A 24,544-nucleotide genomic window follows, 5' to 3' on the forward strand; every position below is an offset into this window, starting at 1 on the left:
ACCCAAAACCCATTAGACCAAAAAAACTTGACAACAAAGGAAAAAAACATTATCGATACATATATTTATATGTATAAAATTTCCCCTATATTTTTGCAAGCACTTCAATTGATCTGAAATGTGAAGAAAAGGTTATTGTCACAGCAATAATCTATATATATTTAAAAGAAGTTTCAAAATGTAAATGTGCTATACTACCATGCTTTTATGCTATCCTGCCTGCAATGACAAGGATCCAGAACTCATTGTTTGTGCTCAGTTTTATACTTACAGACCCGCTCATATATAATTTGGCAGAGTGGGTCATTACCTGAGAAAACAGAAGCGAACTCATTGAGGAAACCGCTTTAGCTGGGTGTGTCCCATTAGATTGTCCCGCTTAAAAGGCCGCATGCAGTTTTACAGGGATCAAATGACCATCCGTCCTGCCGCCAAAAGGCCTTGTGGTGTTGCCCGCAGCCTTTCGACATCAAAAGGCAAAGTTGTTTCAGGTCAGTCGTGGATGTGCGCGTGTGTGTGTGTGTGTGTGTTGGTGGGGAGGGGGGTTGTGGAAGCAACCATTTAGAAACAACACACACTACACAGCTGGAAAAAAAAGAAAAAAGAGGTGAAAATGCATCTTTAAGGTGTTCCGACAACAAACGTGAAAAAACATCTGCTTCCAGTTGTTCCTTTTGTGCGTCGTGCAGACGGAGGATGGTGGGGGGCCCGGGACATAATACGTCCAAATGGACTTTTTGGGGTGTTTATTTGAGACCTTAGCTTCAAAGTCCTATAATTAGTGCTTTGACCTTTAGCGTATGTTAGTGTTAAATTGAAAGCACATGCAGGGGCGTGCTAACGGGCTGGTGGTGGGGGGCAACGGCCAAGGGGACATCTGACTGATCTATGAATGACCGAAACGACCGATGGATGGATGGATTCTCAGTTCAATTAGCTGTATTCATTTTGACAGACACCTGAGCCATGACTAATGATTATTTTAATAATCTATTATTTAGTCGATTGATTCATCAATCGACAAAATAATTGAAAAAAAATAATCGAAAAAAAACCTGTTTTGATTTCCATTCCTTTACTCCAAAATGGGACATTATTTCAAGTTGACATTATCGGAAATGCACAAAGATAAATGAATTAGGATTCAGCAAATGGTTCGGTCCATAACATGTCAGGAAATAGGCAAAAACGATGACCATTGTTTTCCAAAGTAAAAGCAAATGATTAGTTTTGATTCAAAACAAAAACTCAGAGGATTCAGACAATTTTAAATTAAAAAAACGATCCAAACGATTGTATCAAATTGTATCAATATTCTTCCATAAAGTCTCACCAAATCGCTGTTTCTGTGCCATGCCAAAGCAATGAAATATTGCTATACCTTTTGGCATCTCAGTGTCATGAAAGGGAAGCTTAATGCATTGTTGTTTTTTTTTAAAATAAAAATTAAAATAATTAACTTTCAGTAACCAGTATATGTTATTCTAAAGTAATTCATATATATTTAATGTGTTAGCATGTAATGTGTTAATTAGCAGTTGTGCTACATTCCATTTTAGTCGATAAATGATTAAAGGAGAACATGAAAAATCTGGTGTCATAAAGTTTTCTTGTTTTCATTAGGCAGTCCCCATCCGAAGCATTTTTTTAAAAGTAGTTTTCATTCAATGAGCTGGAAGAAGTGCAATTTTGTTTTGTTGCTCCACTTGGCCACTAGGCGTCGCCATGGCAGCACACATGAGTCTACTGTCGTACCATCTCTTTTGCGTTGCGGTGTGGCAACCATAACCATCTGCTTAAATTACCTTGATTTTGATTCTTGTCAACGTAAAGAAAATTGAATAAATGAGAGGAGAGGGTTTTTTTTTGCCGTTGTTGATTCCAATCACAGTCAATCCATTGTGTAATAATGAAAATCCATCCTTATCTAGTTTGGATTGTTTCAGTACACCATGAATGTCTTTATTTAGAATAGCATCACCTACACGAGTTCAATTCTGAGACAATAACCTGTTAGCACACCAAATGCAAAATATGCCATTTTAGCAAATTACACGCGATATTGCATTAAATACACACGAGCGATACGTCCACCAAAGTTGTTTCTTAAGTTGTTTTCCTGAAGTTGCACTTATTTATTCACCTCTGGGTGGCGCTGTGTGTCCATCATCCAAAAGGAAGGCGTTGGCCGTCACTTTTCCTTTTTTTTTTTCCCTTCTTAGCACGAAAGCACCTGAAGTCAGCACAGTGAAGAATCTGCATCTATCAAATGAAATGCGTGTTTACGAAAACTTGGTTTGGACTCAGTTGAAGATGCATAAACTTGTGTTTTCATTCTATTAAATCCCACCCATGCATATCTGTGTGGGACTTGAGTCTGTTCCCACAAACATGCGGTACATATTTGGTGTGTTTACAACGCAACTCTACTACTGGATTGCGAGGTCGTTTTTTTTTTTTTTCCTTTCTGTCTTTCTTTAAGTAGCTGCAATAAATCACTTTAAAGCAGGTAGAAGGTGTGACGAGAAGCCTCATTACAGTACAGCTATATGTAGGTGCAACTTCAGCCTGTTGTTTTTACGTGAATGTTGCGTGTGCGTAAGGAAGAAAAAAAAAATGAAAAGAGGTCTGACGTTGCAGGAGTGGAGTGAAGCCTGGAGGCTGTGCAGTGTTGTTCTGGTGTGGGGAAATGCTTAGTCATTAAAAAAATGACACTTTAAAAAAAACAAATCAATTCGGATTATTCATCAGCTGATACAATAAGAATCTCTCGAGTAAATAATGAGGTTGGAGCACTCTGCTGACAGTGGTGGGAAGTAAAGAAGTACGAATACTTTGTTACTGTGCCGGTACTTAAATACATTTTTCTGGTAACTGCACTTTACTTGAGTATTGTTTTTTTCTGATGACTTTTTACTTTTATGGTATAGTACAATCAGTTTTTGTTTTTTTTGGTAAATCTGTGAAATCTGCTCCCCGCATTTACTTGATTGATTGATCAATCGATTGATTGAGCTCTGGGAGTCATATAGGGTGGAAAAACAGGGAGAGCAACGAGATGGAGGAACGAGCGAAAGATAACTACAACAGATTTGGAGAAACAAGATATTCCCCATTTATGGCCTTATTTAAGAGAATTGTTTGATGTTTTCAGCTCCAAAAACGATTTGTGGCGAATGCATTGTGTCTTGTGCCAGCCTAAAAACTACAAGCTTTCTGTTTTCAAGAATTATCTGTCTAATTTGAAAAGCTGGCAAGGTGTATTTTCTTTTGTCACGCACCAGAGCTGAAACAAATTGTTGTAGTTTTACCCCTCTTTTCTTTTATTACTTTCAAATAAAAAAAAAGCCTCTTCTCTCAAGCTTCTCTTTGCATTTTTGTGAAACCTATCAGGAAATCATTTTCATATTCAATGAAATCTGGTTATTTTAGTTGGGAATTATGCTCAAATATGTTGTCACGAGTGATATTTATATTCCCTCCAGTTTTGAAAATTCCTTGTTTATTGCTGTTAATTCCCATGGAAAATTTCCAAGCGGCAAATTCCCGGAATTTTACAACCCTATAAAATATATTTGGTCATCTATTAATATCGGCAACGGAGAGTGGCCAGCAAAACAATGAAATGCTTTTCCAACATGATGGCAATTTGCCTGTCTGCTTTTTGGAGACATCTTTGTTCGGTTGCGTGCAGTGAAATCAATGTCTTTTTAATGTCTTTAAATGTGCGCCTCGGCTCGGTGAAGATTGGGAAACACTGCGCGTAAACAGCGCGTAAAGACGCGGGCAGCTCAAGAGTGGGGGTTGCGTTTACGTGTGCGCGTGCATGTGCGAGTAGCGTACGTGTGTGTTTTGGAGGCAAGAGGGGGTTGGACTTGAAGCAGCCAATCACGACGTCGTCCGAGGTGTCTGCTCTGACTGACGGCTTGACTCGAGGTTATATGCGCTGACTTTTACTAGCACGGTACATTTAAAACACAAGTGCGCGGCGTGGAACACACACACACACACACACGCACACACGCGAGGAATCCGCGTTGGGAATCTTGTTCTCACTTTGTTGTTGTTTTTCCAAATCGGTTGTGTTTTTGTGCCTTATGGGGGACATGTCTCACGCCCAGTTATCGAGCATTGCCATGGAGAGGCTGGTGGCCCGGAGGACCTTCCCCTTCCACAAGCGCACCGGCGTGTGTCGGAACCTCTTCGGACCGGTGGACCACGACGAGCTGAGCCGGGAGATGAGCGTGAAACTGAGGGAGATTTCCGAGCGCGACCGGCAGCGGTGGAACTTTAATTTTGAGGCTAACACCCCGCTGGATGGAGACTACGAGTGGGTGGAGGTCTCCTCGGACAGCACCCCGGCGTTCTACCAGGGCTCGTCCCAGCTCAGCGTGCCCGCGACGCCCGTCAAGCTGCACCCGGACGCGCTGGAACGTCTGTCCGCGCCCGAGGGGAGCGACGGCGCGCCGGCGGAGCTCAACCAGGAGAACCGCGCGGACAAGCTCAACTCCCGGAGGCTGCTGGCCCACAGGAGGGCCCCTTGTGGCGGTCGGAAGAGGCCGGCGGCCCCCGCGGACGACAACACGCACATCACAGGTAAGTCGAGCCAGCATCCAGGCTGAATGGGACGAGGCGAGATTTCGTGTCTCGTGAGACTTGCGTGCCAACTCCAATTGCGTTGTGCTTTGTTGCGTTTAGATTTCTTCGCCAAGCGAAAGAGGGCCGCGGAGAGAAAGTGTGTGGAGCTGAGCCATCACTCCAAGTCTCCCATTCCCATGGAGCAAACCCCCAGGAAGAGGATCCGTTGAAGGTACACTTATAAATCATTTCAATGCCGATTGTTTACTGGTTTAGTACTTGTATTGAATGAAATATGGTGGACTACATTGATGTATTATCATAAGCTACGTAAAGGCTGTTCGATCTGGTCTTTTCCCTTTAACTTACCAGCCTGGAATCTTGTGATTATTTTGAACGGTCATTTTGGTTGTTAAAAAATCATGTTCGGGCTTTTTAATTTGAGTCCTTTACGTTTTATTTTGGAGATCATCGCTGATTGCCCAGAAATAAAAGTTTTAAATGATATTTACTATGTTATTATTAGTCGTCTTAAGGCTGTTTAATGGACCTTTGTCTGTTTTGTCTTGAAAATCATCTAGAATTACACATTTGGGAACATGTTAGCGATTTCAGTTGGTAACCATTCTGTTGTACTTTATAAATAATTGCTATTTATACCAGCTGTCTTATCAAAATATGCTTTATTTTGAAAATCATTATCACATAATCGGTTTTATTGGGGTGATTCTATCCGGCTATTTCAACGGGTTTGTTCCAAAACTTGCTATGTACTATTATGGGTAGTGTTATGGTTATCTGTTGAAGCTTTTAATGGCCTAATTTTCTATTTTATGATTGTGTGTAGTTTTGTGTGTGTTTATTTGTTTTCTTCGCCGTATTTTGAAAGGATTTAACGCGTCAAAAAAAAAGTGAAGTGTGTGGGGGAGGGGTGTGCGTGAAAGGGAGGGGAGGAGGGTGGAGTGATAGTAAGACGAGGTGGGGGAGGGGAAAGACGTCACGCGCTGTGGCGGGAAAAAAAGGTGCCGCCCCCTTTGGTGATGTTGCATCCCGGCGAGGAAGACGCTCGGCTCGCTTGTTTATCTCCATTTTGTTCTTGGAGGATAACTCACATTTTCTCAATTTTTCTCCTCCTCCTTAGGTGGATTTTTGCACTACTGCTTGCGTTGGCATGTTTGACGGAGGAAGTAAAGAAAAGGATGGAGGAAGGTAGTGAATGGACTATCGCCGGCTGACCCCCGGGTCCGGTGGAACAGCGCTGGCCGGACACCGGACACCCACCGCCGGCCTCTCAGGATTGAACCGGCCGCGCTCTCGGGATGGGGACGGTGGGGCGTGATTTTTATTTTTATTTTATTTTTTATTGTCTATCCAGTACAAATGTAGCATTCATTGTTGCTGCCACTCGACAGTGTTAACAGTGTTTTAACATCTGTGCAATCCGTAAGGAAAAAAAAAAAAAAAAGACTTTAAATTGTCTACACTGGCCAAAAGTGTACAGCTTTATAGAGACATCATCCTATAAATGAATAATGTGTCGTTGGGTTTAATCTTCTCCTGTAAATGTATATTTTTAAGACTATTTTAACTTATAATTTATTTATGTTTCTTTTGTACGTTTTAAGTGAATTCTCGATTCAGCCTTATGGTGTATGTTTATGTTATTTTATTTACATATTTTTCTATTGGTGGTGTATTTGCAATCATGTAGCTTGTAGCGTACACTAGTTGTCTTTATGTCTCTGAGCCATTTTGTTGTTTGTTTTTTTTTTTGGTTAAAAAATGTTTGTTCTCCATGCAAAGGCTCTCACGGGCAAAAAAGATGAGAATAAAATGGTTTTTTTTTAAGTCAACTTTTGCATTTGTTGTCACTGTTCTTTCTTATCACACTCCATTTACTGAGTGGCTCAGGTGCAGCCTTGATATACCTTGCGAGAGTGGGGGTGGGTGCATGTTTTCTTCTTTTTTTTTTTGTTGTTGTAATGGGGGGCTGTATTGAGACTTGAGCAGCATGGCAGCTGTGGGATATAGGCTGGGATTTAAAGGCCCTTTGGCCCTCTATAGAAGCAGCAGCTGCCTTTGGATCCCCGCATTGTCCGCAAACCGAGACACCCCCACACGCAGCCGCACTCAACGAGCCCCCCAAAAGACACGCTCACACACTTAACGCGCACGCACAGACACAATGTTTACTCCACTGTGGATACACCGGGCGTGGAGGCCACCTGCCAGAGCTGGAGAGAGAAAAACTTCACGTCTTTGTAATTGGGCCCTTCTATTGACACATAGCATTCAGCAGGTCATACTTGTAAGTTTACACTAACATGAAAGAAGCCAAATGCACAGTGATGAACAATCAGCACTAAGCGTGGTGTCGCAGCTTCAATTTGGCAGTTTATACATAATGTCGGAGGCCACTTTTCAACCTACTGGTTAGCATGTCGATTCTGTATCCAAACTGTATGATATATACTGTATACAGCCTACATAGCATTGTGTCAAATAGTAAATAAATCACAATTAGTCACCAGCATCCGCTTAAGGCAAAAATAAATGCCTCTCTGTTTCGCAGAGAAAGAAAGATATTAAACTTCCAAGCCCATTTGAACTCAGCTGCTAACCAAAACAGCAGCACTCATACATACGCGCCGGCACTTTTTCCTACTGCATTATTCCCAGCGCCGTATTACGAATGGGCTTTTATTTCGCAAAGCTGGCATTTTTAATGGACTGCACCTAATCACTGAACTCCGAAAGTATGTCTATGTCTCATTAAAGAATGAGTAGTTCAATTTTATTTCATGTTGTCTTACCACACAGAGATGAACATCTCGTTACACTTGTAGAGAGAACCAACGTTTTTATTATGTGAACATCATCAACGGTGGTTAACATCGATTTTTTTTGGCATGTTCAAGAAAGTTAAGAATGTTAAAAAGTAACTGAAATCATTGCCCGGAAATTAAAGAATGGGCGACGGTTTGCTGGAAGGCATTATTTTCATTCTTTAAGGGATTTAAAAAACAATTTTTTTTTTTGTAAAATATGACCCATCTCAGGAAGGATTGCGCTGGCTCTTAAGAGTTGACACGCCATTTCCTCTTACGTGGCGTTTATTGACATTTTTCCGTCCACGCATGCCCGGTCACATTATGGTAATTCTCCATCGCACGGTGCGATTGCTCGAATGGCTTTGACTGTGTGACATGATAAAAATGGAGACTTTTGATGGCAAGAGTGACTTTGTCGGCTCTATGCAGCCATAAGCCGCCAGGGCTTGTTCTGATTTCCAACACAAAGCGCTCTCGGGCTCCTTTCTTTGCTTTTTGTTGCCATATGGCAAATCCATGTAGACATAGCCAAGACCCATTCAGTCAGCCACAGAATGTCCTGCATCACAGAACAAAAGACACTTTGTCTGGCTGCTCCATTGATACCAATGGCCGAAAAAAATATTATAATTAATCTATGGGCTATATCCAGCTAATTAACGCCCATATGCCCGCGGGGAGCCGCGGGGGTCATTGAGTGGACTTTTAAAAACTCAATAGTTTACATGTTAAAGACAACAGCTGTTCATGTGTTACTTTAATGAAGTCCCCTCCGCGCCGGAGACGGCACACATTCGGGGGGCTCGGGTACCTCCCCTTTGGCGTTAAAAGGGGGTCACCTTGCAGTTTTTCCCTCTCTTCGGCTGTGCGGCCGCATCAAATATAACAAGCGCAATGTGATCGCTCCGGCTAAAGGTGTGGTTTGTCTGTCTGTCCATCCATCCAATTTTTTTTCGTGCGTCTTAATAGGAGCCGTGTACAGGAAGTGGCGGTTATGACTCAATTTGGGCTACTTTGATGGCCACAAAGGGAGAAGATGGCAGTTGTTGTGCGGGCCTCACTAACAAGCCTTCAATGGAATATAATGACAAAAGCAGCTGCCGACGACGTGGGGTTTGGGGGGGGTGGGGGGTCGCTCTCGTGAGGCCCTCGCGCACCGTGTCCCGTACCACCTTTGAACGCGACGCCGAAGTCTCGTGTTGACGTGTTTGGATTGGATATGTTAGCTCGTCGCGACATTCCTGCGATGGGAGCGTTTAAGTCGCACAAGCAAAAACTCATCCGTCCATCCATCCATCCATCCATTTTAGTGCCTCTGATTAACTCCAAATAAAGTTTAGAGGTTCTAGTATACCTTTTCTGACATTTTTCTAGCTTCTTAAAGAGGAAATCAACCAAAACACTTTTTTTTTTCCAAGAATATGTTTCCAGCAGGCCCACTAGTTGAAACACGGCATTCTGAGTCATATTGCGTTTGTGGAATATGAGTTAAGCAGCAAAATCCACCCATTTTAAGCCATCTCAGGGGGCGGCCATTTTGTCACTTCTGTCGACTGAAAATGACATCGCAACTGCTCAGGTAACGACCAATCATGGCTTCAGAAAGCAGGTCAGCCGTGATTGGTCGTTGAGCCCTGAGCCCTGAGCAACTGCGATGTCATTTTCAGTCCTAAATAACTGTCAGTGTTCGCACCTCTGCTAGAAAGCAAAGAAAAAAAAAAGGCAGAAAAGCCTACTAGAACCGCTGAAATGTATTTCGGGTTAATCAGATGCACTTTAAATGGTGGTAGGTGTGTGTGAATGTGATGGATGAATTCTGAAGACAACCATATCACAGTTAAGAGATTGTGCTCACTTGTGCACCCACCACATCTGTCATTTATTTTGTCATTTGTTCTTGTTTTTTTTTTCAGCTAAGTTGTACAAGTTATAGGTCACATTCACGTTGGAGCCGGGTTTTTTTTGCATTAATTTATGTTGCTCTTTTTTTCTTTAAATCACCCAAAACTGGCATTTCAACAGGGGTGTGTAGACCTTTTATATTTACTATCCAAAAACGTACATATATTTTACATACATCCCCCACATAAATGTACATATACACACTAATTCACCCTTTCATGCACAGTTATTGAAAAGTTGCTTTCACCTATATTAATTAATATAAATGATTAAACACATTTTAACCCTTTCATGCATTAATTATGATTTGACGTAATTATTTAAAATATAAATATATTTATTAGATGAATTAATATAGGCGAAAAAGCAACTATCAAATGATACCCATGTTATGGGTATTCAAGCATTCTGCACGTTTTACTGTCAGAAAAAAAATATCATACTAAAAAAACAATTAAGAGAGCATAAATGGACACACAATGCACTCCCTCTAATTGGTTCGCATTCTAGCAGGATTCTGAGGCCTGCGTCATTAAAAAGTCAGAAGCAACCTGCTCTATTCCCTCCATGAAGAAGGTTTGCAAGTCATTTCAACCCAACACCAAAAATAACAACAACAACAACAACAACAACAACAACAAAAAAACCCAACTGTCATTTTAGAGCAGAAAAACCCTTTCAAATCACATCCTCCTCCACCCGACGGCAGCGCACAATTAGCGAGGCCGTGTGCAATTAAATGCAAAAAGGAGGCAAATCGGGCCGGGAATTAGCATTTTCCATGACCATCTGGCATGGGCGCAGTCGGGCGGGAACAAAGGCGAGCTGCACGGAGACGAGAGGCGAGTGTGCCATCGCATTGACCTGCAAATGAGGCTTTGTCACAGAGTTAAAGCTCCCTGACCCCCCTTTTACACCCACACCTTTTTTTTTTTCTTTTTTTTTTTTGTTAAACCCTACAGCGTGATGAATGGGATGCTAAATTTAGCCTGGTGTTTGTTTTGAAAGCGCAGACTAGACACCATTGGACACTTTAAGTCGATCCAAGATGAATCTGTCGTTTTGCATCCGTCTAGTTAGCCACACCCTTTTTTTTTTTTTGGTTTGTTTTTTTTTTTTGTCTGTGATCTTCTTTCAAAAATAAATACACTTTGATGACATTCGAATTTAATCCAAAGTAAAACAGCGATGTTCAAAACTGCATTTACAAGAGTCATAAAGTTGAAATGTTTCATTTAATTTGGGAGCTGTTTCAGCCTATTTTGGTTCCCTTTTACTGCAACGCGAGATGGAAAAAAATATTAGAAATATACTTATATAATATAACATTACTTGATCTCATCGAAACACACACACGCACACACACACAATATCTGCCGGTCTCTCATTTACACATGCACACACTCCCACACCTCATTCTCGCTCTCTCTCGCTCTCTCTCTCACACACTCTCTCTCTCTTGTTCTCTTTCTATCTCATACTCACAGAGACACAAAGAAACACACGCACACCCATGACCACCCCAACACATGCAAACACACACACCACGTGATTGAACGATCGAACAAAGGAGAGAAGTGTGTCTTTCCTGGATAAATAAACAGTCAAAGTTTTGAGAAAGGCCCCGGGAAAAAAAAAAAAAAAAAAAAAAAAAGCTTCAGTAAGACTTGGGCCGTTTATTTTGTATCCAATTGAATTCAACAGTCGTATTCTTCTTATGAAGAATAAATGATGAAATAAAGTTAATAGAAAAATGCTTTAATATCATTTGGTGTACTGTATTTTCAATTGCATACAATATACGTATTCTTTTTAAGGAAAATTGAAGTTGTGAGTGTGAGGGTGTAGTGATTTTGGGGGGGGGGGGTTAATGTTACGAGGACTGTGCATTGCCAAAATGTGTATGTCTCCTGTATGTTCCGAACAATGTATTGGATTTGGTTCATATTTTTATAGGAGACCCTCTTTGTTTCGTTTATTGATTTGGGTATGTGTGCATATGTGCTTACATTTATGTAGATATTGTTTTTTTTTTCTTTTTGTAAAATAAAAACAGGGAGAAAAAAAGAGTGGAAGTTCAGTTCTATATATGTGTAAGTTTACATTTTGAAGTATTTTTTCATTTGGGATACACTACATGAGTGACCTGTTATTGTACCAATTTGTTGAAATAAGTCAACGTATACAAAGAACAAGTGGTAGGGACGGGATGTTTTTTTTTTTTTTTACTTCTTCCAACTACTTTTTGAATCTTTTTTTTTTTTTTTTTACGTTCTGTTATTTGTTCAATAAACAGCACACTACGTGTATTGTAATCAATCATACAGTATGTTAAATGCAGTCATTTTATTACTATACTTTGTTTTCCCGTCAAATATTCTGAAAAATAATAATAAAAGGTTACCTAAGAATAAAATAAACCAAAAGCCCCCCACACACACACGCACGCACACAATTTTCCTTCTCTCCCCATTTACAGAGCGGCCACAACAATGCCGATTTTCCCTTTTCTCCCCCTTACAACCACTTTGTATTCATGCCAGCGTGGGACAAAAGGGGCCTGCAGGCGGCTTCTTCCACGCAGGAGGCGGCATGACAGGGAACTTGTGGCTGCTTTACAAAATATCTCTTTTCTGTCTCCTTTATTTTTTGCATCTCTACTTTGGTGTGTGTGCGCGCGCGCATGTGTGTGTTTGTGGTGGAGGAGGGAGGAGAAAGGGAGGTGGTTGTTAATCAGCCTCCCACCTTCTCCTACTTCTCATCTAATTCAAGAATGGCCCTTTGTCTTTTTTTTTTTTTAAATTACTGGATGTTAAAAACTATTTCGGGTAAAACAAAAAAAAAAGGGGAATTTTTATATTTAGTGGTCGGATTTAGGTGGCGTGTGCACTGAGATTACGCACTTATAATAGCAAGGTTGTTGACGAACCGACCACAATATTAGGTACACCTGGCCATAATAAAAGACTATAGAAATCGTGATGATGCTCGCTTTTGATTGACACTCTTTGTCATTCTGGGTGCAGTTTGTCATGTTTTGCATTCCCAGAGATCATACGGCGCAAATGTTTGATTTAACCACATGCTTACTAGTGTAGTTGTCGTTTGCAGTTGTTTGGAATGCACTCCTTCGTACCAAGAGCTGTTTCCAATTTTGGTGGGCTTTTTGAGCTCCGTCAGAAATGTCACTCCAAACTTCAACCCCCGGCATTTGTGAACTGAACGAAGACGTTCATGTGCTTGTTCAACCGCAAACTCTAATGAGAGCAAATACAAATAAGATAACAAGGCGCAGTTTGACATTGTCACATTTAACCAAATGTTTATCTTTATGGCGCAATTTCTCATAGGGTGGTTATTAACGCCCAAGATTTTGCCCCCCCCCAAAAAAAATAATTAGGAACAGCCCTCAGTGGAAAAACAACCCGTATAAATAATGAACATAATAAACACCAAACTCATTTTAAGGCAGAATCTCCACGCGCTAAAATGTCACATCCAGGTGTACCTAATGAAGTGTCCAGCGAGTGAAGCCGAACTTGATTTAATTGGAATTTTTGCAAGTTCAACAAAGCTAACCCGAACAGAAGGTTTGCGAGGCGCTTCAAGTAAGTTAGTAGCTCAAGTAAGATGAACATTTTGTGCCAATTAGCCGCGCGTGAAGCGAGGGGCGTCCCCTCAATGGAACGCTTTGTCTCTCCCCTTGAGAAGGTTTAAAGGTCACGTTGGTGATTTGGTGGCCAAAGTTAAGGCACATGATATTCCTGAAGGAATCTCAGAGACAGCAAAGAAGGTGCAGTTCTACCGTGACTTAAACGCCTAAAAAAAGATTTTAAAAAAGCGCTTTTAATTTTGAATTTTGTTACTGTATGAACACATAATAAAATAAATAAAATAAAATATAATGAGTCTAATTACTCTTGTATTTGTCTTGGATGTGGTCTAGTGAGTCGGTTGACCCGTTAGTCTGCATGTGAGCTTCTGGGTGTGAGTTGTGACCTACAGCAGCTCCTCTGCATTTTGTATTTGGTGTGTTTGACTGTTGTGTTCAATAAACGGCTCAAAGCGGAACGGCCATGACGGCTCATTTCAGTGAAAAGTGACATGAGATCTGTCGTAAGATCTGCCCCTAAATTTGGCAAAAAGCTGCTTTCGCCACTTCAACAACATGCCAGCTGTCTCAGATTCCTCTTTTGTTTTCCTTTGCAGCTGAACACCCCCCCCCCCCCCCCCCAAAACCTCACTCATGCACAAAATGGCCGCCAATATGCCAGCGTCAACATATGGCGTGCCGGAGACACAATGAGGATTTGAATTCCCACAGATGAGACAGGGATGCCGTGAGATGGTCGAACGCCTTCACAGCATCCGAAGTCAGGGGAGGGGGGGGGGTTGGAATGGGGCGGGGGGGCACAACAACTTACTCGGACACACATCAAAATCAATATATGGAATCTGGGAATAACCAATCATGGCTCGGTTTCGGAAAACAGGTGAGCCGTGATTGCCGAGAAACTGTGATGTCATCTTCAGTTGACAGGGAGCGACAAAATGGCCGCCCCCTGAGCTGGATTCAAAACATGCATTTTGCTTCTTAACTCAAATTGTAATCAGAATGCCGTGTTTAGACTGGTGGGGGCGCATACAACATATTGTTGCAAAGAAAATGTTTGGGTTGACTTGCTCTTGAATAAAAACATTGATCGTAAAAATCAGAAATATCCCCAAATATACGCTTATCTACTTTTTGAGAGTAGGATAAATCGTACTCGCGTATGATGAGTTTCGTTCGTCTCTGTTGTCTGATTTCGCGGCGCACTTTTGACCATTGACTCGCTGTCCTTCGCTTCTCCCAGTTCGGAAAGTAAGCAGCGCAAAACACCAACCGCATCGCGGTTGATTTGAGTTTTTAGGCCGCAAACGGCCCCCAGGCAGAAATGCGACCGACGTGGTCGCCCTCAAGCTGCGACATTCGTCAGCCCGACAAACGAGCTCCTGGGGCCCCTTTGAGCCAGGCGCGTACCATCGAAATCTCATCGTCCGACTGGACCGAGAGCGTTGCAAGCGGACCGGCATATGCGGCCCGGCGGGAAAGTGGGGGCCTGTCTCATTGTGGCGGTAATTGGGGCGAGAGGAGAGAGGAGGAGACAGATAGTGCGATGACACTTGAGAAATGAGATCTAACTCCGGCCCAGTGCCAGTCCTGACCGCCTCCATTCTTCCCCTGGCGCCTTTTGTCCGGAGCCCTTTCAGCCCCTCGGAGGCAAACCTGTTCCCCTTCACTTCCCGCCTTGCGCGGCGATGCGATGCTTCTGTCGGGCGTCTGCTGCCTGCGTTTTTATCTTGTCCGTCCATCCGTCGTGACGCGCCTCCTTCCTCGCCTCCCACCGTCCCTTCCTCTATTGGCAGGCCGGGTTTCTTCTTCCCTCAATCATTTCGCCGTATAAAAGTTGGGGCGGAGGCCTCGCAGGCGGCGTTTCAGGCCCGGCCACACAGCTATGGGTGCACTGACTTGCACTAATGCTATTCACGCCTCACTTTTGCCGGCCGGGTCTTATGAAAAGGGGCGGCACGGCAGCCTTTATGAGGTACGCAACAAAGGGTCATCATTCATCGGACTGCACAAAACCCAACAGCTTCGTCCTGCTGCCGGAGTACACCGGCGGCTTCTTTTTAACCTTGTTGAGGAAAGCTATGGAAGTCCAACGACCCTTTTAAAGGGGGAAATCAACCCAAACATATTTTTTTTCAACAATATCTTCCTAGCAGGCTCACTATGCTGAAACATTCGGATAAATATCGTGTTTGTGGGGTAAGAGTTAATTCACCCGTTTTTAGCCATCTCCAGAGGCGGCCATTTTGTCACTTCCGTCGATTGAAAATGACATCACAACTGCTCAGGGCCCAGGTAACGACCAATCGCGGCTCAGCTTCGGAAAACAGGTCAGCCGTGATTGTTCCTCACCTGAGCCCTGAGTAGTTGTGATGTCATTTTCAGTCGACGGAAGTGACAAAATGGCCGTCCCCCTGAGATGGCCTGGATTAACTCTCATACCACAAACGCAATATTTATCCTAATTCCTTGTTTCAACTAGTGGGCCTGCATAGAACATATTCAGAAAAAAACATGTTATGGTTGACTTCCACTTTAAATATTTCATAAATACATGAAAAGGACTAATACAGAACAAACACTGTTTTAGCTCTTGATTCAAATATCTCGGAATAGAATGAGCCATGGTTCTGTAAGTGGACTTACTATCCATGAAAATGTGGACAGTTATGTCTCGATAAAAAGTTAACATTGTCATAAAGTGCATGTGGACAATTCTGTTTGACCGAAACACACTCAAGGGACTTTATGTTAAATTTGTCTTTAGATAGTCATCACTTGGCTTTGGGACGTGTAGTCAAGGTTGAGGAAGGGCCTAGTGCTTCAAGAATAGCCTTTGGGCCCTATTTTCATGTCCAGCGCAAAGTGCAGTCTGACTGTGAGCATGAGTGGAGTTTTCTTTTGGTATTTTGGTGGACGGACGCAGGTAGAAAGGGGCGTTTGCGCCGTTGTGGGAGAGAGAACAGCCGACTTGTTAGCCGCCCAACGGACGCGGCTCCCCTCGTTCCCTTTCAATTCAGCGCACAGGAGGGCGAGAGGAGCTCCGTTTGCCGATGATGTAAAATTGGTCACTATGGGGTGGGGCAATTGGAGACAACTTTCTATCACCAATCGTGCGTCCGGCAACCTCAACTGATTTCTACAATGATTGTTCGATGCACGCTGAAGTCAATACTGATGTGCGTGAAGTCACGCATCGGCGGAGCGCGGAATCTCCACCTGCGCCGCAACTTAGACCTGCTTTTATCTGGTGTAAAATCTAGTTGACTTTGTGCTTTCCGTTACCAAATCGTCCGCTGTGCCGGCGCACGTCAAAGAAAACGCCTTCTGTCCGCCGGAACGCCCGTCATGGCGCAGCGCGTTCTGCCAAATTCCTAAACTAACCTAGCCCCGGCACGAAAATGAAGACGCGCCAGCTTTTACGCCTGTTTACGAAAATAGCTCCCTTAGCGGTTAGCGTCCTAGCGCTGGTACAAATTTATCAGGGAGCTCGCAGCTTCACTGGGCTGCCATCAATCTCCTCTTCTCCCCCGGCTGCTCCTCCTGACGGGGGCCACGGCTCTTTTGAGAGCGGTTGGCAGCTCACAACAATACCCAGAATGCTGCGGGGTCTCGTCGGCCTGTCCTAATTTGTGGCTGCCGTCCCGGAGTTGAATTCAACCGCCGCTGGCTGCTTGACCCGCGGCTTTATGCCGGGGGATTAGCAACATCTTTTAGTCGCCACGCAGCGCAGAGCCAATGGGCTGATGGGCAGCCCGCAATTACACAGCGGGAAAGGGCCCATTTAGACACATGTGCGCACACACACGCGCCCCCCCTCCCCCCCCCCCCCCCCCCACACACAAAATTGTACATAGATGGATAGGATAGGGAGAAAGAGGCGCTAAAGGCAGCTTTGATGAGGACTTAAAGCGTAAAGGGAAAGCGTCCGTGTGTGTTTTGGGGAGGCTTTTGTGCGTCCACACCGCGCATTCAGCCGCATTGTGCACGGGGCCGTCAACGCAGCGGCTTTCGGTCCCAGAAATGCCACTGTACCCCAAGCGGCGCGACGCACTGTGTACACAACGCCGGCAGACATGAAACGGCCACATGTCTACCAGGCAAATGGCATCGCGGGGAGGGGGTCATTCAAAGTGACCGGCGTCCCACCGTGTGTGTGGGCTTTGCGGGGATCAAAACACTCTTTGGCAACACTGGGGAGTGGCAACACTCAGACTGTCCACGATTCATCATCTTTTCATTGTTTTTCAAAGGGGTATGAAAGACGACTCTGATATTAAGTCATACAAAATGTATTTATAAAGACCTTAATCACAAAAGAGTCTTAAAGGGGGGAAGTCTACGCCAAGATTTTTTTTTTTTTCAAGAATATGTTCTCTGCTAGCCCAATAGTTGAAAACACGGCATTCTGATAAATATTGCGTTTGTGGAATATAAGTTAAGCAGCAAAATGCACTCGCTTTTAGCCATCTCTGGGGGCGGCCATTTTGTCTTCTGTCGACTGAAAATGACATCACAAGCTGCTCACAAAGACCAATCACGGCTCAGATTCAGAAAACAGGTTAGCCGTGATTGGTCGTTGAGCGCAGTTGTAAATGTCATTTTCAGTCGACAGAAGACAAAATGGCTAAATAACAGTGCATTTAACTGCTTAAAAAAACGCAAAATTAATCAGAATGCCGTGTTTCAACTAGTGGGCCTACTGGGAGCATATTCTTGAAAAAAATATGTTCCATGCAGGCCCATTAGTCTAAACACGGCATTCTGATTAATATTGCGTTTGTGGTATATGAGAAATTCACCAATTTTTAGCTAGCTCATGGGGCGGCCATTTTGTCACTTCTGTCGACTGAAAATGACATCACAACTACTCAGGTCTCAGACAACGACCAATCATGGCTCAGCTTCAGAAAACAGGTGAGCCATGATTGGTCATTATCTGAGCCCTGAGCAAACTTCGATGTCATCTTCAGGCGATAGAAGTGACAAAATGGCCGCCCCATGAGCTAGCTAAAAATTGGTGGATTTCTCACATACCGCAAACGCAATATCAATCAGAATGCCGTATTTGAACTAGTGAGCCTGCTTGGAACATATTCTGGGAAAAAATGTTTGGGTTGACTTCCTCTTTTTAATGGGCTTCACATGCCCAGATTTTACGAATATTAACGACATCCCATGATCGAAACCCCTCAGGTGGAAAAAAAAAACAAAAAGTGGGGAAAAATCTAAAAATCAATCTATTCCGATTACGAGATTACGATATGAGTGCTTTGTCTTACAAGCCTGTTCACGGAACGAATTAAACTCGTAAGTCAAGGCGCCGATGCATTACGAAATAATGACGAGCTTATCCCATTTTAATGACAAATCGACTTACTTTGTGTGAAAGGTTGGCCTGTTTCGTTAAACGCAAAGCTGATGAATAATAATTTTCAGCTCACCGATGTGAAATTGGATCATTTCCCACAAGCACACCCGTTGTTCTTTCACAGCACACTTTGTTGGGAATCAAGTTCCTAATGGCATTGGGAATGCCGCGCACCGTGCGCACACCGCGCGCCACTGCAACAATTACACTCGGGCAGATGTACGGCTGCGCCTGCGTGAATGGGATGCGGGGCTCTCTAAAACTGTACACACACGTGTGGCACAATGGCTGAATGGCCGCGCGTAAAGCTGGATAACAACAAGCAGATATGCGGCAAGTCAAGCGCGGATCAGAATTGGCAGGGTCAATGGACGGCGCACAAAGCCCCCCAGCGATGGGAAAAGGGGAAATTGGCAACGGGAACATGGTCCCCTGCCATCATCCTTTGCTGCCTCCCCATTGTTTCACAACAGATGCTATGTTCCATTAAGACGCCGTCAGCTGCGCAAGAATGGCACCAAATTTGTCCACAATGGGAGCCAAAAAAAAAAAAAAAAAAAAAAAAAAAAGATGCTCTCAAAAGTCAGCACCAGACCTCGCTACGGGACTAGTTGCATTTTAAAATTGCAGCAGTGCCCTGAGATGCGAGTGTCATTCGTTCCGTCAAAATTCATTTCGTGAATGGAAATAATGCCATTAACACGTTCCAAGAAAAATGACTTTAATAAATAAACTAGCACTCTAAAAAAATGTGCTTTCAAATATAGCAATGACATAATTTAATATAATGCAAAGTATTATGATTAATTGGCTGAGACCATTTGTGGTGTGGAGGCAGAATAATATCGTCATGAAGCCAAAAACGAAGAAGACTTTCACAACTACAGTAAGTGAAACTACAGCAATATAAGTTTTTTGGGGTTTTTTTACAGAGAAAATAAGACTTTTAATAAGTAAACCAGCACTCTAAAAATGTACTTTCGAATATAGCAATAACAAAATTAAATATAATGTAAAGTGTTATGATTAATTGGTTGAGACGAATTGTGGTGTGGAATGTGGCCACGCGGAGGCAGAATAAAATCGTCATGAAGCCAAAAACGAAGAAGACTTTCACAACTACTGTAAGGGAAACTACAGCAATATTAGTTTTTTATTATTAGTTTTTTTCTTTTTACAGAGAAAATAAGACTGAGTTTTGTTGTCTGTCTACATGTGTTGATGCAGTATTTGTGTTCACATACCGTCTGGTTGATTTAGATACCACGTGGAATATGTATTTCCAACATATAATTCTCTATATGTTATGTATGTGAGTTACGTCTTATATTAAGTTTGACAGTTAACTTCAGCCCGTTTTTTTTTTTTTTTTTTTTTTTTCCAGAGTTGTTTACTCTCTGTCAAACTGCTGCTTGTTGTGCAAACAAGAACTATTCGCCCTAAAACAAACATATTCAACAGCCTAGTCGGCCGTGAGTCAAGTCAAATGTGAGGAGACATCCGGTACAATTCCCTAACAATGTAGAGAAATGAATCTATGATTTATGTATACATTTTCCATCCCTCTATCACTCTGGAAACACCTCCCTGCAACACTATGACAACAGTCAGCTGCAGGCCAGGCCCAGATGGCGGCCAACTGCATAACTCACTTATCTGCCCGTGGCCTCTATAGGAATGCTTAAAGGCCGCTCCAATTCCCAGTGGATGTCACCAAAAAGAGATGAGAGGCAGAAGCACGCCATCTGCTTCCAAACAGCCAGTCCGTATCCCACCAAATATTTTGCGAGCCCCTCGGGACGCGATGGCCGGTGAAGGCGGGCGAGGGTCGCTGAGGTGAGAGTTTGAATGGAAAGTACAGCCGCGGCACCGCAAGAGACAAAAGGATGCTTTGGAGAACCAGCACGCATTGATTTGTGAAGGATGGAGGAATCTGCGTTTCATTTGTTATTTGCATTTTTAACTTGCGAGCAAAAATGGGAAAAAGTGACAGCTTTTGGAATTGTGAACATGGAAAATGGGCCACAGGGCTGAGTTTGATTTTAACATTTCACTGGTCATGTTTTTATAGCCCGAAGTTTTATGACGGGCAATAATAAAGATATGTTGACTTCTCGTTGCCAAAATGGGTCAACCACGATATACAGTGCAGACAAAAAGTCTACACACCCTTTGTTCAAAAAAAAAAAAAAAAAAAAGAGAACAAAACTTTTTCTGACCACCTGTCAAGTCAAATGAAGTTTTACAATATCTTTTAGAGAAAGGAAGTTAAATAAACAAGAAATAATGTGGTTGCACGTGTGCACCTTGCAACAGAGAAGTGTCTGCATTCACAACTGAACAAAGGACACATTTTCAAAAGAATCCCACCGACACACTCTTGTACGAAGTCTTCCCGGCAGAGCTTCGAATCAATATTTTCTTCCATTTCACTTCATTATGACCTGGTGTCCTAATACTTTTGTCTGTATGTAATGCGGCAGCGCATACGGCCAGGGTGGCCCTTTTTGGAAGCGTGTCTGAGCAAGTGTCGCATCGTGAACGTGTGTGTGTGTGTGTGTTCAAGCAGATTTGTATGTTTTGCAGAGTGAAAGGCAGTGGTGGATTTTCAAAAGGAGGGGCTGCTGGTGGCCCTTGGTGAGAAGAAGCGTGCGAAAGTGCATTTATGTCAGCGTGTGCGCGTCTATCTTGGCGTGTCGCAAGAGGCCAGCATGAGCGAGGAACACTCTGACTGCCGGTTCAAGTATGCCCCCATGTGACCATTGTGAGAAATCGTCGCCAGGGACAACGCACTTGTTTCACACATGAACTACACTTAAAGCGGAAGTCAACGCAAAAATGTTCTTCACACGGATCTAAAATTGGCATTCTATATAATATTGTGTTAGTGGAATATGAGTTAAGCTGCAAAATCCAACTGGTTTTCGCCATCTCAGGGGGTGGCCAAAGTCTCACTTTCTGTTGACAAAAAATGACATCACAGATGCTCAGGCCTGAGGAAAAAACTTCTCAAGGTTGGCATGGCTTCACTTTACTAGCCAGGAAATGAACACATTACCACTCCTCCTAGTAGCCTTCGATAGCTCAGTTGGTAGAGCGGAGGACTGTAGTGGCACATACAGAAATCCTTAGGTCGCTGGTTCAAATCCGGCTCGAAGGATTCACTTTTGACACTGTGAGGGCTTCAAAAGTCGCAGTGGACACAATTCCAGCTATGCATTGCTTGGCTTCACTTTACCAGCCGTTTCAACGACATCAACACATTACCATTTGGTTTTGTAGCCTTCGATAGCTCAGTTGGCAGAGCGGAGGACTGTAGTGGCACATACAGAGATCCTTAGGTCGTTGGTTCAAATCCGGCTCGAAGGATCCACTTTTGACACTGTGAGGGCTTCAAAAGTCGCAGTGGACACAATTCCAGCTATGCTTTGCTTGGCTTCACTTTACCAGCCGTTTCAACGACATCAACACATTACCATTTGGTTTTGTAGCCTTCGATAGCTCAGTTGGCAGAGCGGAGGACTGTAGTGGCACATACAGAGATCCTTAGGTCGTTGGTTCAAATCCGGCTCGAAGGATCCACTTTTGACACTGTGAGGGCTTCAAAAGTCGCAGTGGACACAATTCCAGCTATGCTTTGCTTGGCTTCACTTTACCAGCCGTTTCAACGACATCAACACATTACCATTTGGTTTTGTAGCCTTCGATAGCTCAGTTGGTAGAGCGGAGGACTGTAGTGGCACATACAGAGATCCTTAGGTCGTTGGTTCAAATCCGGCTCGAAGGATTCACTTTTGACACTGTGAGGGCTTCACGCTCCAAAAGTTGCTGTGAACATGATTCCGGTTAGCTTCAAAAGTCACTGTGGACACGGTTCCAGTTATGCTTTGCTAGGCTTCACTTTACCAGCCGTTTCAACGACATCAACACATTACCAGTCGTAGTTGTATCCTTCGATAGCTCAGTTGGCAGAGCGGAGGACTGTAGTGGCACATACAGAGATCCTTAGGTCGCTGGTTCAAATCCGGCTCGAAGGATTGAAATTTAACACTGTGAATGCTTCAAAAGTTGCTGTGAACTTGATTCCGGTTAGCTTCAAAAGTCGCTGGGGACAAGGTTCCAGTTATGCTTTTCTCTGCTTCACTTTACCAGCCGTTTCAACGACATCAACACATTACCAGTCACAATTGTATCCTTCGATAGCTCAGTTGGCAGAGCGGAGGACTGTAGTTGCATATACAGAGATCCTTAGGTTGCTGGTTCAAATCCGGCTCGAAGGATTGAAATTTGACACTGTGAATGCTTCAAACGTCGCTAACTTGATTCCAGTTAGCTTCAGAAGTCGCTGTGGACACGGTTCCAGTTATGCTTTTCTTGGCTTCACTTTACCAGCCGTTTCAACGACATCAACACATTACCAGTCGTACTTGTAGCCTTCGATAGCTCAGTTGGCAGAGCGGAGGACTGTAGTGGCACATGCAGAGATCCTTAGGTCGTTGGTTCAAATCCGGCTCGAAGGATACACTGTGAGGGCTTCACGCTTCAAAAGTCGCTGTGAACATGATTCCAGTTAGCTTCAAAAGTCGCTGTGGACATGGTTCCTGTTATGCTTTCCTTGGCTTCACTTTACCTTTCCTTGGCTTCACTTTACCAGCCGTTTCAACGACATCAACACATTACCAGACATAGTTGTAGCCTTCGATAGCTCAGTTGGCAGAGCGGAGGACTGTAGTGGCACATGCAGAGATCCTTAGGTCGTTGGTTCAAATCCGACTCGAAGGATACACTGTGAGGGCTTCACTCTTCAAAAGTCGCTGTGAACATGATTCCAGTTAGCTTCAAAAGTCACTGTGGACACGGTTCCAGTTGTGCTTTGCTAGGCTTCACTTTACCAGCCGTTTCAACGACATCAACACATTACCATTTGGTTTTGTAGCCTTCGATAGCTCAGTTGGTAGAGCGGAGGACTGTAGTGGCACATACAGAGATCCTTAGGTCGTTGGTTCAAATCCGGCTCGAAGGATTCACTTTTGACACTGTGAGGGCTTCACGCTCCAAAAGTTGCTGTGAACATGATTCCGGTTAGCTTCAAAAGTCACTGTGGACACGGTTCCAGTTATGCTTTGCTAGGCTTCACTTTACCAGCCGTTTCAACGACATCAACACATTACCATTTATATTTGTAGCCTTCGATAGCTCAGTTGGCAGAGCGGAGGACTGTAGTGGCACATACAGAGATCCTTAGGTCGCTGGTTCAAATCCGGCTCGAAGGATTGAAATTTAACACTGTGAATGCTTCAAAAGTTGCTGTGAACTTGATTCCGGTTAGCTTCAAAAGTCGCTGGGGACAAGGTTCCAGTTATGCTTTTCTCTGCTTCACTTTACCAGCCGTTTCAACGACATCAACACATTACCAGTCACAATTGTATCCTTCGATAGCTCAGTTGGCAGAGCGGAGGACTGTAGTTGCATATACAGAGATCCTTAGGTTGCTGGTTCAAATCCGGCTCGAAGGATTGAAATTTGACACTGTGAATGCTTCAAACGTCGCTAACTTGATTCCAGTTAGCTTCAGAAGTCGCTGTGGACACGGTTCCAGTTATGCTTTGCTAGGCTTCACTTTACCAGCCGTTTCAACGACATCAACACATTACCAGCCGTAGTTATAGCTCAGTTGGCAGAGCGGAGGACTGTAGTGGCACATGCAGAGATCCTTAGGTCGTTGGTTCAAATCCGGCTCGAAGGATACACTGTGAGGGCTTCATGCTTCAAAAGTCGCTGTGAACATGATTCCAGTTAGCTTCAAAAGTCGCTGTGGACACGGTTCCTGTTATGCTTTTCTTGGCTTCACTTTACCAGCCGTTTCAACGACATCAACACATTACCAGTCGTACTTGTAGCCTTCGATAGCTCAGTTGGCAGAGCGGAGGACTGTAGTGGCACATGCAGAGATCCTTAGGTCGTTGGTTCAAATCCGGCTCGAAGGATACACTGTGAGGGCTTCACGCTTCAAAAGTCGCTGTGGACACGGTTCCTGTTATGCTTTCCTTGGCTTCACTTTACCTTTCCTTGGCTTCACTTTACCAGCCGTTTCAACGACATCAACACATTACCAGACATAGTTGTAGCCTTCGATAGCTCAGTTGGCAGAGCGGAGGACTGTAGTGGCACATGCAGAGATCCTTAGGTCGTTGGTTCAAATCCGACTCGAAGGATACACTGTGAGGGCTTCACTCTTCAAAAGTCACT

General features: G+C 43.6%; 1 protein-coding gene and 13 non-coding genes across 14 annotated transcripts; all 14 read left to right on the forward strand.

Moving 5' to 3' along the window:
- Positions 1-3,950: 3,950 nt before the first annotated feature.
- On the forward strand, positions 3,951-6,431 carry cdkn1cb (cyclin dependent kinase inhibitor 1Cb). The gene is made up of 3 exons (XM_086029671.1): positions 3,951-4,596; positions 4,699-4,810; positions 5,720-6,431. Exons 1-2 carry the CDS (start codon positions 4,098-4,100, stop codon positions 4,806-4,808), a joined length of 609 nt encoding a protein of 202 aa, XP_085885797.1. The 5' UTR covers positions 3,951-4,097; the 3' UTR covers positions 4,809-4,810; positions 5,720-6,431.
- Positions 6,432-21,368: 14,937 nt separating this feature from the next.
- trnay-gua (transfer RNA tyrosine (anticodon GUA)) lies at positions 21,369-21,455 on the forward strand. Its single transcript is given in 2 exon segments — positions 21,369-21,405; positions 21,420-21,455. It is a non-coding gene; the product is annotated as a tRNA-Tyr (tRNA).
- A 122-nt stretch (positions 21,456-21,577) lies between these two features.
- On the forward strand, positions 21,578-21,664 carry trnay-gua (transfer RNA tyrosine (anticodon GUA)). Its single transcript is given in 2 exon segments — positions 21,578-21,614; positions 21,629-21,664. It is a non-coding gene; the product is annotated as a tRNA-Tyr (tRNA).
- Positions 21,665-21,786: 122 nt separating this feature from the next.
- Positions 21,787-21,873, forward strand: trnay-gua (transfer RNA tyrosine (anticodon GUA)). Its single transcript is given in 2 exon segments — positions 21,787-21,823; positions 21,838-21,873. It is a non-coding gene; the product is annotated as a tRNA-Tyr (tRNA).
- Positions 21,874-21,995: 122 nt separating this feature from the next.
- On the forward strand, positions 21,996-22,082 carry trnay-gua (transfer RNA tyrosine (anticodon GUA)). Its single transcript is given in 2 exon segments — positions 21,996-22,032; positions 22,047-22,082. It is a non-coding gene; the product is annotated as a tRNA-Tyr (tRNA).
- A 163-nt stretch (positions 22,083-22,245) lies between these two features.
- On the forward strand, positions 22,246-22,332 carry trnay-gua (transfer RNA tyrosine (anticodon GUA)). The gene is given in 2 exon segments: positions 22,246-22,282; positions 22,297-22,332. It is a non-coding gene; the product is annotated as a tRNA-Tyr (tRNA).
- A 156-nt stretch (positions 22,333-22,488) lies between these two features.
- trnay-gua (transfer RNA tyrosine (anticodon GUA)) lies at positions 22,489-22,575 on the forward strand. The gene is given in 2 exon segments: positions 22,489-22,525; positions 22,540-22,575. It is a non-coding gene; the product is annotated as a tRNA-Tyr (tRNA).
- Positions 22,576-22,728: 153 nt separating this feature from the next.
- Positions 22,729-22,815, forward strand: trnay-gua (transfer RNA tyrosine (anticodon GUA)). Its single transcript is given in 2 exon segments — positions 22,729-22,765; positions 22,780-22,815. It is a non-coding gene; the product is annotated as a tRNA-Tyr (tRNA).
- Positions 22,816-22,990: 175 nt separating this feature from the next.
- Positions 22,991-23,077, forward strand: trnay-gua (transfer RNA tyrosine (anticodon GUA)). Its single transcript is given in 2 exon segments — positions 22,991-23,027; positions 23,042-23,077. It is a non-coding gene; the product is annotated as a tRNA-Tyr (tRNA).
- Positions 23,078-23,231: 154 nt separating this feature from the next.
- Positions 23,232-23,318, forward strand: trnay-gua (transfer RNA tyrosine (anticodon GUA)). The gene is given in 2 exon segments: positions 23,232-23,268; positions 23,283-23,318. It is a non-coding gene; the product is annotated as a tRNA-Tyr (tRNA).
- Positions 23,319-23,481: 163 nt separating this feature from the next.
- On the forward strand, positions 23,482-23,568 carry trnay-gua (transfer RNA tyrosine (anticodon GUA)). The gene is given in 2 exon segments: positions 23,482-23,518; positions 23,533-23,568. It is a non-coding gene; the product is annotated as a tRNA-Tyr (tRNA).
- Positions 23,569-23,724: 156 nt separating this feature from the next.
- On the forward strand, positions 23,725-23,811 carry trnay-gua (transfer RNA tyrosine (anticodon GUA)). The gene is given in 2 exon segments: positions 23,725-23,761; positions 23,776-23,811. It is a non-coding gene; the product is annotated as a tRNA-Tyr (tRNA).
- Positions 23,812-24,195: 384 nt separating this feature from the next.
- Positions 24,196-24,282, forward strand: trnay-gua (transfer RNA tyrosine (anticodon GUA)). Its single transcript is given in 2 exon segments — positions 24,196-24,232; positions 24,247-24,282. It is a non-coding gene; the product is annotated as a tRNA-Tyr (tRNA).
- Positions 24,283-24,423: 141 nt separating this feature from the next.
- On the forward strand, positions 24,424-24,510 carry trnay-gua (transfer RNA tyrosine (anticodon GUA)). Its single transcript is given in 2 exon segments — positions 24,424-24,460; positions 24,475-24,510. It is a non-coding gene; the product is annotated as a tRNA-Tyr (tRNA).
- Positions 24,511-24,544: the final 34 nt, after the last annotated feature.

The sequence above is a fragment of the Filicampus tigris genome, chromosome 4 (genome assembly GCF_054856515.1).
Source record: "Filicampus tigris isolate MCC_2025a chromosome 4, RoL_Ftig_1.0, whole genome shotgun sequence".
NCBI classification, from domain to species: Eukaryota; Metazoa; Chordata; class Actinopteri; order Syngnathiformes; family Syngnathidae; genus Filicampus; species Filicampus tigris.